The 13,110-nt window shown below is 45.5% G+C and overlaps 1 protein-coding gene across 2 annotated transcripts in view; it reads right to left on the minus strand.

The window, feature by feature from the left end:
• The window catches only part of LOC121540796 (mitogen-activated protein kinase kinase kinase 4), a 93,968-nt gene that overhangs the window by 27,350 nt on the left and 53,508 nt on the right, over window positions 1-13,110 (minus strand). For both annotated transcript variants that reach the window (XM_041849892.2, XM_041849893.2), the window contains exons 8-12: window positions 6,622-6,779; window positions 2,643-2,759; window positions 910-1,009; window positions 575-658; window positions 62-346 (exon numbers count right to left, since the gene is read on the minus strand). In XM_041849892.2, the coding sequence (XP_041705826.1) occupies window positions 62-346; window positions 575-658; window positions 910-1,009; window positions 2,643-2,759; window positions 6,622-6,779 (744 nt within the window). The remainder of the gene's footprint in view (window positions 1-61; window positions 347-574; window positions 659-909; window positions 1,010-2,642; window positions 2,760-6,621; window positions 6,780-13,110) is intronic.

Here is a 13,110-nt window from a genome sequence, read left to right on the forward strand (position 1 = left end):
TCTAGCTCTACAAATACGCAAAGGAAGAGTATCATTTAGATTAAATACATTTCCCACCCACCTTCATGGCCCGTAGCGTGTCCACAGTCTCCATCTGAGGCACCAGTTTGACCAGCTCCCCATCCCAGTGCCACTGAGCCCCGGCCTGGCCTGCCTCTGCAGGCAAGTCCCCTGCTCCATGCTTGCTCATCAGCAGGTAGGCCTCGTCCTCTGCCATCATCTCGTCGGGCTCCTTACTGCAATCCTTACCGGCTGCAGCGTTGAGAAGTTGCAGGATGTGGTCACGCTGGTCCATCAAGGCACAGGGGACAAACACCTCCAGCTCCTCCAGCCCTGGGATCTGGACCTGCAGACAGTCACAGACATGTTAGCATGTTCATCCTTAAAAGAGGAAGGGAAATCCAGGAAGTAAACTGAAATTCCAATTTCATTGACAACATAATGAGGAACATTGGAGTTGGAATTTCACTTTAGTTCCTGAATGTATATTGACCTTGGGTAGAATACACGGCGAGGAAAGAGAACAAAAATAGCACGGAGAGTGAAAAGGAAGAACATTTGTAATTTGAGGCACCTTGACATAGTTTCTCTCCTTGAGGGCCTCCAGGAGGCATGGCACCCCGCTGGTAATGCTGAAATCTGCAGCAATCTCCAGGTCCTGCAGAGGAGAGAGAGAGAGTGGCGGGCAAGAGAGAGGGCAGAGAGAAGGTCAGAGCACTCTGAACACCCAATTACTTTATTTTGATACTTCCTATATTTAACCTGGGAAGTCACATTGACATCTCTTTTTCAAGTGAGCACTGACCAAGAAACCAGCAGACATTTAGTAACTTACAAAATACAATACTTCCCAAATCAAAATGAGCAGGAGGCATACTGGGGGAAGACAAAAACTGCGGTCTCTCTCACCTTACGGAGCATTTTGGCGAATCCCAGAGCTTTGGATGCCCTCTCTCTAGCCTCGTGGAACAGCTCTTTAAGTGACCGGCTCGTCTCGATTACCGACCGCCTAGAACGACAGAAAAAACAGCTTAACATTAGCCTCTTATAGCAAGTTTACTTTATTATCCCAAGAGTGAGACATTTATTTGGTACACCTCATATTGAAAACCACACAGTGCATTCGGAAAGTATTTCAGACCCCTTGACTTTTTCCACATTTTGTTACGTTACAGCCGTATTCTAAAATTAATTAAATAAATACAAATCTCATCAACCAAAATACAATACCCCATAATGACAAAGCAGAAACAGGTTTTTATAAATGTTTGCAAATGTATTAAAAACGGAAATATCACATTTACATAAGCATTCAGACCCTTTACTCAGTACTTTGTTGAAACACCTTTGGCAGTGATTACAGCCTCGAGTCTTCTTGGGTATGATACTACAAGCTAGGCACACCTGTATTTGGGGAGTTTCTCCCATTCTTCCCTGCAGATCCTGTCAAGCTCTGTTAGGTTGGATGGGGAGCATCGCTGCATAGCTATTTTCAGGTCTCTCCAGAGATGTTCAATCGGGTTCAAGTCCAGGCTCTGGCTGGGCCACTCAAGGATATTCATAGACTTGTCCCGAAGCCACTCCTGCGTTGTCTTGGCTGTGTGCTTAGGGCTTGGAAAGTGAACCTTCACCCTAGTCTGAGGTCCTGAGTGCTCTGGAGCAGGTTTTCATCAAGGATCTCTATGTACTTTGCTCCGTTAACCTTTCCCTCGATCCTGACTAGTCTCCCAGTCCCTGCCGCTGAAAAACATCCCCAAAGCATGATGCTGCCACCCCCATGCTTCACTGTAGGGATCGTGCCAGGTTTCGTCCAGACGTGACGCTTGGCATTCAAGTCAAAGAGTTCAATCTTGGTTTCAGACCAGATAATCTTGTTTCTCATGGTCTGAGAGTCTTTAGGTGCCTTTTGGCAAACTCCAAGTGGGCTGTCATGTGCCTTTTACTGAGGAGTGGCTTCCGTCTGGCCACTACGATAAAGGCCTGATTGGTGGAGTGCTGCAGAGATGGTTGTCCTTCTGGAAGGTTCTGCCATCTCCACAGAGGAACTCTGGAGCTCTGTCAGCGTGACCATTGGGTTCTTGGTCACCTCCCTGACCAGGCCCTTCTCCCCCGATTGCTCAGGTTGGCCGGGCGGCCAGCTCTAGCAAGAGTCTTGGTGGTTCCAAACTTCTTCCATTTAAGAATGATGGAGGCCACTGTGTTCTTGGGGACCTTCAATGCTGCAGAAATGTTTCGGTACCCTTCCCAAGAACTGTGCCTCGACACAATCCTGTCTCGGAGCTCTATGGACAATTCCTTCGACTTCACGGCTTGGTCTTTGCTCTGACATGCACGGTTAAACTGTGGGACGTTATATAGACAGGTGTGTGCCTTTCCAAATCATGTCCAATCAATTGAATTTACCACAGGAGGACTCCAATCAAGTTGTAGAAACATCTCAAGGATGATCAATGGAAACAGGATGCACCTGAGCTCAACTTCGAGTCTCATAGCAAAGGGTCTGAATACTTATGTAAATAAGGAATTTTATGTTTTTGCTTTGTCATTATGGGGTATTGTGAAACGTAACAATATTTGGAAAAAGTCAAGGGGTCTGAATACTTTCCGAATGCACTGTATGTTAAATATAAAACAAGACATACCTGATCTCGTCTGAGACCGTACTGTCGTCGGCACTTTCCCAGAATTCATCACCACTCTTCTGCAGGCCCGCGTCCAGGAAGTCCCCTGTGGACTTGAGCAGCATCCCAGCAATGTCACTGTGAGAGAGAAGAGGCAAGGAATATTTAGCTAAGCAGCGCTAACTAAAAACACAATGTGGAAGAGGGAGTGAGTTGGATGCGCCGAAGGAGAACGATAGTTACCAGAGTGTAACTCCAGTTCTATGAGTGGAGTTGAGCCCCATAGGGGAGCTCTGCTCCTATTGGTTTACCCCGCTGCCTAGGCAGCAACAGCCAGAGGCAAAATTATGCACACACCTGCAGCCAATAGGAGTACAGGTGTCCCTATAAGAGGGGACGCTTCCCCTCAATCAGCCTCCCGAGATATTCATCTTCAGCGAGACTAGAGAGGGTCGGCAGGGCCTTAAGTCCTATGGGGCTCCGCTCCACTCATAGAACTGGAGTTACACTCCGGTAACTATCGTTCTATATCGTGGAGCTCCGCCCCATAGGGGAGCTCTGCTCCTATTGGTTTAAGGCGGAGCGCAACGCTCCAAAATTTACTCCCTGCCGAGCCCAACACTTCCCATCGAAACAAAAAGGTCAGGCCTAGCAATGGCTGCAACCAAGTCCCGCAGTATTGTAACCACTGTATCACAATACAAGGTGGCACAAGTTTATGTTTGATAAGCAGCCATTGCTAGGCCTGACCATTGCTAGGCCTGACCTTTATGTTGATAACCCGACTGTTCATGGGGTCTACATTCTCTGTGACACACCATTGTGAAAAAAACGTTCCATTTACTGGCATACACCCTGGAAGTGGAACTGGCGAACCCCAGACGCGTGAGATGAATCACTGTCTGTGTCGTGTGAGTGAACGCCAGCTCTGCTGACGGGGCGAGAACCAGTAGGTCGTCTAGGTAGGCTAGTAGCCTTATTCCCTGACAACGCAACGGTTCCAATGCCGCCTCTACACACTTGGAAAACGTGCGAGGTGCCAGGGCGTACCCGAATGGCATCTTCGTGTATTCGTACGCCACCCCTTGAAAGGCAAATCGCAGAAACTTTCTGTGACGCGGCTGCACCGGCACATGAAAGTACGCGTCCTTCAGGTCTATGCTTGTACAAAAGTCTCCTTTCTGGATACATTCCAGTAGACGTTTTGTCGTGAGCATTCGGAAGGGCTGTTTGGTTACGCTCTCATTGAGAATGCGTAAATCCAATATCGGCCTCATTCCCCCCGTCTTTTTGGGCACCAGGAAGTAGGGCGAATATAGCCCTTTGTTCCTTTGCTCCTGGGGAACTACTGTGACCGGTTCCTTCGCCAAAAGTTCCGTAATCTCTGACACCAGAGCGGCCACTTTTTCGGGCGTTTTCATCACCGTCTCCACCACTCCCCTGAATGGGGGAGGGGTCCGATGGAATTGGATGGCATAACCCTTCTGCAGCGTCTGGTCTAGCCAGCGTGAGAGGGTACAGCTTCGCCGCCACTCCCAGCAATGCAGAGAAAGCGGGCGAGCGCGAAGCTGTGGTACATTCAGTAGGAAGGACCTCTATTCCTCGATGGCCCTTGCCAACCGCTGTTCCCCAACACTGAGGTGGTGGAACAGCCCAAGGCAGGCCTCCCGTGAAAGGGAGAGGAAACATCAACGCGTTCTGAGAGAAAAGGGGGCGCCAATACGTTGGTTAAACTCGTAACCGTAGTATTCCGGCCCTCCGTGAACGCGGCACGGGTCTGAACTGCACTGACTGAGGCCTTAGCCTGAGACAGCGCGCCATCTCCGAATAGCGGTTGCGTCATCCTGCCATTATCTGACTGAGACTGCAGCCTGCTATGTGAGACACTCACTACAGCACTCCTAGGAGTCTGTAAAGTGAGGTCTTTATGAGGTAATACAAGGCGGCGCCTTGATACCTTTCTCATACTTACCTTATGTGTGCGCTCAGCAACGCACCCATGGTGGGCTGAGCGGCACTCAGTGTGGTGGGAGAGAGAGAGAGGGAGTGAGTGAGGTAGGTCGAACGCTCTCGGATGTATTATGGAAAAGGGGCTCTTTTTTGACAAAGTCAGGAGGCGCCAATTCTTTATTACACAAACAAAAACATTCTCCTCCATCCCCTCAACCGAAGGGTGGGGGGGAATAGCGGGCGCATTCGAATCTGTCGCTGCGCCATCTTCTATTCTCTCCCCAGCGTCCCGTCATGTGTGCAGTCTCTTCTGGCTGCCCTTAGGCTGCCAGGTCGACGCTCTGAGGACTTCCCTCGCCGGCTGCATCATTGGGGCCACAGTAGCTGCTGGGGGGGCGGGGCCCTCTCCTGCTGCTCGTAGTCGCCGGGCACGACGCCTCGCAGTAGAGCCCGGTCTACTCGGGGCGGTGGAGGTTGACGGCTTCTGGGTCACGTGGCCTAACCTCCCTGCCAGTGGCAGGTGTCTGGCCAGCTGCTTCCTCTCCTCGTCAAGTTTGGTGAAACGCTCCGTCGCCTCCTTGACGGCGACTCCGAAGAGTCCGTCGTCAGATAGGGGGGCGTTCAAGAGCGACGCTCTGTCTGCTTCCTTCATGGTTGTCAGTGACAACCACAGGTGTCGTTCCGCGACCACCGAGGCCATGGACCTCCCCGCGCAGAGAGCCGACGCCTGAGTTAGGTGGAGAATAGCGCCAGAAATCCTGGACGCCTCTTCCACCTCCTCCCTGTCTAGCTCAGTCTTACCTGTGGTTAAACGGGACAGAGAGGCCGCTAGGAGGGCAATGTTATTTGCTGCTGCTACAGCTTAGGCTCCCAACGTAAAGGACTTCTCTACCAGCTGCGCTGTGAGGCGGTCCTTTTGCGTCGGTAAGGTGGCCTTTTTGGAAGAGGGCCAGGGACTCAAACCCGGCACGAGATACGCAGCCAGGGCACTCTCTAGCCTGGGGATTCCTCTAGCAAAGCCCTGATGCCTTCCCTCCACTCTGGTGAATGGGAGGTACGACTTGGCCGGCGAACGCGCCGCCAGAGGTGCCTCCCATGAGCCCTCGACGTACTTTGCCAGCGAGGGCATTGCTGAAGCCAGAGGCTCTGCCGCCCTCCTTGGCCGAGAATAGGGGCCGCCCTCCATCATATCCACTTCTGATGCGAAGGGAATGGGAGGCAGCACTATCTCTAAGCGTCGAGCAGCCCTCTCAATGAGTCCAGGAAAATCAGAACGCAGAGAGACTGCGGCGAAGGACAGGGCTACTGATCTCGCAGAGCCCGTGTCGTCATCACCCAGGGAATTACAAGACCTCTCGCTTTCCAAAGGAAAGGGGGTCTTGAACGCCTGGGTCAGAGGGTTGGATTGTTCCATTGGAATATCTGTCTCCTCCCCATAATTCCTGTCTTCTCCGGAGTCGGCGCTATCTGATGATGCCTCTGAAGCAGAGGCTAGCACCGATAGCACGTCCTCCAGAGGAATATCCTCCCTAAAAAACGGCCAGCGCTGCTTCCTCCCCTTCAATGAAAGGAGGGCGCAGCTGGCGCAATTAGGGGGATCGCTGACGCCCTCCTTGGCGTGCTGTGAACCCAAACACACGAAAAACATAAGTCGTGGGAGTCCACAGCCGTCATGGAGGCGCCGCGGCATTGAGCTCTGAAAATAGCTTTTGGGGGTGGAAAATTCCCTGGTGTGCTCATTCTAGGACGACGTCCATAACTGGAAAATCCGACGGCGTATCTCGTCCTGAGTCTTCGTCTCTTCTTGGCTTCTTCAGTTCAGTCCAGTCCAGTCGCTGAAGATAAAGGGAGGCTGATTGAGGGGAAGCGTCCCCTCTTATAGGGACACCTGTACTCGGTGTGTGCATAATTTTGTCTCAGGCTGTTGCCGCCTTAGGGCAGAGGGTAAACCAATAGGAGCAGAGCTCCCCTATGGGGCGGAGCTCCACGATATAGAATAGATGCTTAAAAATAGATAGAGAAATCAATGAACAAACATTCAAACACTAACCAGAAGAGTTTCCCAGACTGAGCCTCCCCTCCTCTGATGTAGGGGGTGATGACCTTGGTAAAGTTCCACTCCTCCTCTAGAAGGTTCTTCAGGCTGTGGGAGGCCTGGGGAAGCTGCTGCAGCATCTGGATCCAGCTGTGCATGTAGTCAAAGTACACCTGCAGACAGAGAGAGGAGGGAGCTCTCTACTGATTAAACAGGTAGGTGTGCAGCAGGGTTTCCGTTAGCCGGAACTAGACGGATTTTGGCTGATAAAAAAATTAAAACCGATAAATAAAATTGACGCCGGCCAATAATGCTTTTAAGCCTATTCATTGATGGAAATACCAGTTGATGTAAATGCATTTGACCGGTCATGCTTATTGGTCTATAGGTTAATTTTTGTATTTTCGTTAGTCGTTATGTATCTTATTTATCACACGTGCACAGCATACAGATACAGAGCCTAGCTTGAGCGTAACATCTGTCAGACAGCAGGAGAGCTGCTGCTACAGTTCCGTGAAACATGCTTCTATAAGCCCAATCATTGCGCAACTATGTTAAATGCAATCAAGTGTTAAAAACTATTTTGATGACCATGATTAAAGAGCTACTATTTTTATTTCTCAACTGGTAATTGAAGCACGCTTCCCATTAACCATTCAAGTGCATAGGCAACGGTATGCAAGCTTCAGTTTGTTTGCAACCCAAACATTTAACTTCAAATGAGGCATGTCTTACTTTTTTTTTTTTTTTGGGGGATGGATCAGCTTAATATTGCAGATAGATTGTATCTTCTATCAATGTAATTGTCTGCATCACTTCCAATCCCCCATGTTTTTTTTATTTTTTATATATATATTCCCCTTTATTACTTTTCAACCCCACCATCCTTTCCCTACTTGGAGTAAATTAGTGAACAACAACGCCCAGGCCTCTACTTCCGGTCTATACTTACTATCTACACCTTATGGACAGAGTTAATTTTACAATAATTCTATATATATATAATATTTATTTATTTTTTTGCTCCTGAACCTCTTCTACTCTCAACCTCTCCGATCATTTTCATGATGTCCATCCGGTTTGCTTCTAAATGCCATATCTTTCTAACTGTGCTCTTTCCCAAAAGCTCCCAACATACAACCTATATACTTATTATGGACACAGTATGCTTACATTATTAGCTATCTTTGTTATTATTTGTTGTTATTTGTTATTAGTCCCATCCTTCAACTCTATTCAATACCTCCCATCTATCTCTTAACACCATCCATATAGGATTTCTATTTGCCATATATATTTCAACCGTACTGTGATGTTTTACAAAAGTTCTGAACCTTTCTATTCTCATTGCTTCTACAGATTGTGAATTAAAAATAAACATTTTTGCTAAAAGTATTATTATATTATTGATTGATTGACTATGACTTTTAAGATCACCCAGTAATGCTATCTGCAAGGTTAGTTCCAGGTAAATATTGCAATCCTTTAGCCATTCCTGGACCTGTGTCCAAAAACAAGCTACAAATGGACAGAACCAAAACAAATGATCTAATGATTCTATCTCTTCACAGCAAAATCTGCAGAGCTGGGAAGATTGTATCCCCCATATAAATAACATTCTATTGGTAGCAAGAATTTTATATAATAATTTAAATTGAAAGATTCAAATTTTTGAATCCGGTGTCGTTTTGCGTGTCAGTTCATAAACACTATGCCATGGGATCGGTACGTCAAAGATCTCTTCCCAACTATTTTGCAATCTATATGGGACGGCTGTCAATCCTTTGGTCCTTAAGTGAAACTGATATACTTTTTTATTTATCACAGTTTTCCTTAACCAATTATGTTCTTTAATGCAAGGCCGACAGACAAGTTCCTTACTTTCTCCCCCTTCAACTTTCCTCTTCCACTTTTACGGTAAGGCTGCAATTATTTGGTTGTAATTTTGGGTAGAGCAGACATTTCCATATGTTTTTGTTAGCTGCATGTGCGACATAACTCCACCAGTCCTACCGATGATATCATTTACGAAGATTATACCTTTTTTAAACATTCTGTCAAAAAATAAAGGTTTTTTGTCAATTAGTATATTTGAATTTAACCACAATATTTGTTGCATTATTTGTTCTGTCGTTTCTGGAGGATTAAATTGAAATTGCAACCAACTTTCTATGGCTTGTTTTAGAAATAGTGACATTTGGGAGATTATTTCCTTTTCAAATAACTGAAAGTGAGAGGTTGTAATCTGAATAAAGGGAAAAAGGCCTTTCTTGAACAGTGGGTGAGACAATCTTACTAATTTGCTTGAGAACCAGTTCGGATTTAAGTATAACTTTTGGATGACTGAAGATTTTAGTGATAGGTCTAATGCTTTAATATTTAATAATTTCTGTCCTCCGAATTCATATTCATTATATAAATATGCTCTTTTAATTTTGTCTGGCTTGCCGTTCCAAATGAAATTGAATATTTTTTTCTCATATAATTTAAAAAACAGTTTGCTAGGCGTAGGCAAGACCATAAGCAAATAGGTAAACTGGGATAATACTAAAGAGTTAATCAGGGTGATTTTTCCACAAATTGACAGGTATTTTCCTTTCCATGGTAGTAAGATCTTATCTATTTTTGCTAACTTTCTATTAAAATTTATTGAAGTGAGATCATTTATTTCCTTTGGGATATGTATTCCGAGTATATCCACATCACCATCAGACCATTTTATTGGTAAACTACATGGTAATGTAAAAATTGTATTTTTTAGTGATCCAATACGTAATATAGTACATTTGTCATAATTTGGTTTTAATCCAGAGAGGTTAGAAAATGTATCTAGATCCTCTATGAGGCTGTGGAGGGATTCTAGTTGTGGATCTAAAAGAAAACATGAATCATCTGCGTACAATGACACCTTTGTTTTTAAGCCCTGTATTTCTAATCCTCTGATATTATTATTGGATCTGATTTTAATAGCTAACATCTCGATGGCCACAATAAATAGATATGCCGATAGTGGACAACCTTGTTTCACTCCTCTTGACAGTTTAAAACTTTCTGAGAAATAGCCATTATTTACTATTTTACACCTAGGGTTACTATACATGATTTTGACCCATTTTATAAGAGATTCTCCAAAATTGAAATGCTCCAGGCATTTATATATAAATTCCAGTCGAACTTTATCAAATGCCTTTTCGAAGTCTGCTATGAATAGCAGGCCTTCAAAGTAGCCTAGCCAAAATCCGACTAAAGACTTATATTTGCCATTGAAACCAGTAGCCAATTTCTCTCATGTTCTATTTGTTTTCAAATCAACTTTCTTTCATTATCCAGTAGCCAAAAGTGCACAATCCTAGCCATATCAGTAATCCATGCCAGTTGTTGCATCTTTAGATCGCCCCTCTTTCTAAATTTCAAACAGATATTTTAATCTCTTTCACATGAAACCGCTTGCATGTGCGGTGCGCTTTTGACTACGGTGTTTTGCCGCTAATTGCATTATGGAACTAACATTTGCTTGTAGCCTACTGCCGTGTGCGCATTGCTGTGCTTATAGTGTGAAGAAATAATAGTTTATCAACATTTTAAGCTTAACGTTCTGATCTGTTGCATCAGCCTTAATGCTTTTTAAAGTTTTTTGGATGCACTGGTTGTATGAATTTGGGATCTACCGTCCCACAACTGTCCCAAAGGCTGTTTGGAATAGGTAATATATATTTTCGCACAGAATGACAAGCTGACCAATAAAATTAGGTCAACTTTTCTACTATGTGGATAGAAGATTGAAATAGGCTAGTGATATTGCTGTTCGTTATTAGTCTTGTTTGCTGAGGAAAACTAACTGAACAGTTATTCTAACATCTTCAAAGTGCACATCAGAATTCGATAAGAAGGACGCACTCCGTTGCATCCTTGAGTTGTATGTTCTGTTAAGATGAATAATCTAAAAGTGATTTCTGTTATTCTGAGCACCGTGGCTGGACGACCTAATCAGGTTATGCATATGGGTCAGTAAAGTTCTCAAATGTCCGGTAAATTAAAATGCTTCTGGTCAAATGTCCGGCACCACATTTTCCTAACGGAAACCCTGGTGTGCATGTAGTCAAAGTACACCTGCAGACAAAGGGATGAATGTATGGTGATCAACGGGCAGGTAAGTGGATATTTTGGTGTATTTCCAATGCTATTAATTTAAATAATGGTGCATGGCCGCATGCAGCAGGTAGTTTCCTCTACAGTTTGAGACTGTGCCAAGTCATTTGATAAGCAAATCCAGTTCCTAACTTTATGTTCTGACAATTGTTTTGCATGGTTTTTCCACAGTATGATTGTCACGAACACTAACACAAATTCCTCCTATAATTTATATCCTCCTTCCTATGGCATCGTGTGGTATTACTTCCTATTTGTCAACCGATGGCAGAGATACTGGGGAATACATTCATCCTCATTGTTGTCATTCTTCTTGTATTCGCCTCTCTGCAGGGCAGGGTTGTGATATTCCTAAAGTAAAGCCTGTTTTTCTGCAGCAGCAGGTAGTAGACTAGACTTTGACCCTGACACAGCTGTGGCTGTGACCCTTTTTTAGAATTCAGAACATTGTGTTTTATCAGGCTTTTAATCACCCACTACATTTTATATTTTAGTCATTTAGCAGACGCTCTTATCCAGAGCGACTTACAGGAGCAATTAGGGTTACTGGCACAACGCTCTTAGTCGGCTCGGGGATTAGAACCAGCAACCTTTCGGTTACTGGCACAACGCTCTTACCCACTAAGCTACCTGCCGCCCTACCGGCCGTCTGTCCAAAGAGACAGCGAGGAAACAAAACGCTGCCGCCGAAACATCTGAGAAGTAATCAGTGATTGACCGATGCCAATTCCTACCACACCCCTGGCTGCCATTTACATTTGAGTCATTTAGCAGACGCTCTTATCCAGAGCGACTTACAGTTAGTGAGTGCATACATTATTTATTTTTATTTTGCATACTGGCCCCCCGTGGGAATCGAACCCACAACCCTGGCGTTGCAAACGCCATGCTCTACCAACTGAGCTACATCCCTGCCGGCCATTCCCTCCCCTACCCTGGACGACGCTGGGCCAATTGTGCGCCGCCCTATGGGTCTCCCGGTCACGGCCGGCTACGACAGAGCATGGATTCGAACCAGGATCTAGTGGCACAGCTAGCACTGCAATGCAGTGCCTTAGACCACTGTGCCACTCGGGAGAACACAATTTCAAAGAATCAATGTGCCATGTGCTGCTTCAGCTTCGTGGTTGTTGGTTAAAGCTCTCTCACCCCAGAGATGAGCACACACTGTTCTCAAGCAGATTTACCGGGAGCTAGTATAACCCTAAGCTTGGTTCCTGGGCACTGGCCAGGCACCCAGAGACACACAAGCCACTCTCCTACAGGACGCCTCTAGTCTTAACCCACACACTCTGGTTGAGTAGGACGCAGCCTCTGTAACTTGACCCTGGTTAAAGGATCATGATGCAAAAGTTGTACTCTATGACCTCAGTAAACTCTGGGGTAATCTACACCCGACAGACAATAGTGACCTCAGTAACCTCTGGGGTAATCTACATCAGACAGTAAATAAAGACCTCAGTAATCTCTGGGGTAATCTACACCCGACAGACAATAATGACCTCAGTAACCTCTGGGGTCATCTACACCCGACAGTAAATAGTGACCTCAGTAAACTCCGGGGTGATCTACACCAGACAGACAATAGTGACCTCAGTAACCTCTGGGGTAATCTACATCAGACAGAGTAGCTATGGTATTGTATTTATTATAGATCCCCATTAGCTGCTGCCAAGGTAGCAGCTACTCTTCCTGGGGTACAGCAAAATTAAGGCAGTTATACATAAAAATAAAAAAAAACATTACAATACATTCATAACAGATTTCACAACATTAAGTGTGTGCCCTCAGGCCTCTACTCTACTACCACATATCTATAACACAAAATCCATGTGTGTATAGTGCGTATGTTATTGTGTGTTTGTATGCATGTGTCTATGGTTGTGTTGCTTCACAGTCCCCGCTGTTCCATAAGGTGTATTTTTATCTGTTTTTTAAATCTAATTTTATTGCTGACATGTAGTCATGGCTCTATGTAGTACTGTGCGCCTCCCATAGTCCGTTCTTGACTTGGGGACTGTGAAGAGACCTCTGGTGGCATGTCTTGTGGGGTATGCATGGGTGTCCAAGCTGTTTGCCGGTGCATTCAACATGTCAATACCTCTCACAAATACAAGTAGTGATGAAGTCAATCTCTCCTTCACTTTGAGCCAGGAGAGATTGACATGCGTATTATTAATGTTAGCTCTCTGTGTACATTCAAAGGCCAGCCGTGCTGCCCTGTTCTGAGCAAATTGCACCTGACCACACGACTGAACAGTAGTCCAGGGGCGACAAAACTAGGGCACTAGTTACAGTTTGAAGCTTTCTCTTGAGTGGGCAGCCTGATGAAAGCCAGTCAATATTTAAATCACC

This window comes from Coregonus clupeaformis, chromosome 31 (assembly GCF_020615455.1).
Source record: "Coregonus clupeaformis isolate EN_2021a chromosome 31, ASM2061545v1, whole genome shotgun sequence".
Taxonomy (NCBI): domain Eukaryota; kingdom Metazoa; phylum Chordata; class Actinopteri; order Salmoniformes; family Salmonidae; genus Coregonus; species Coregonus clupeaformis.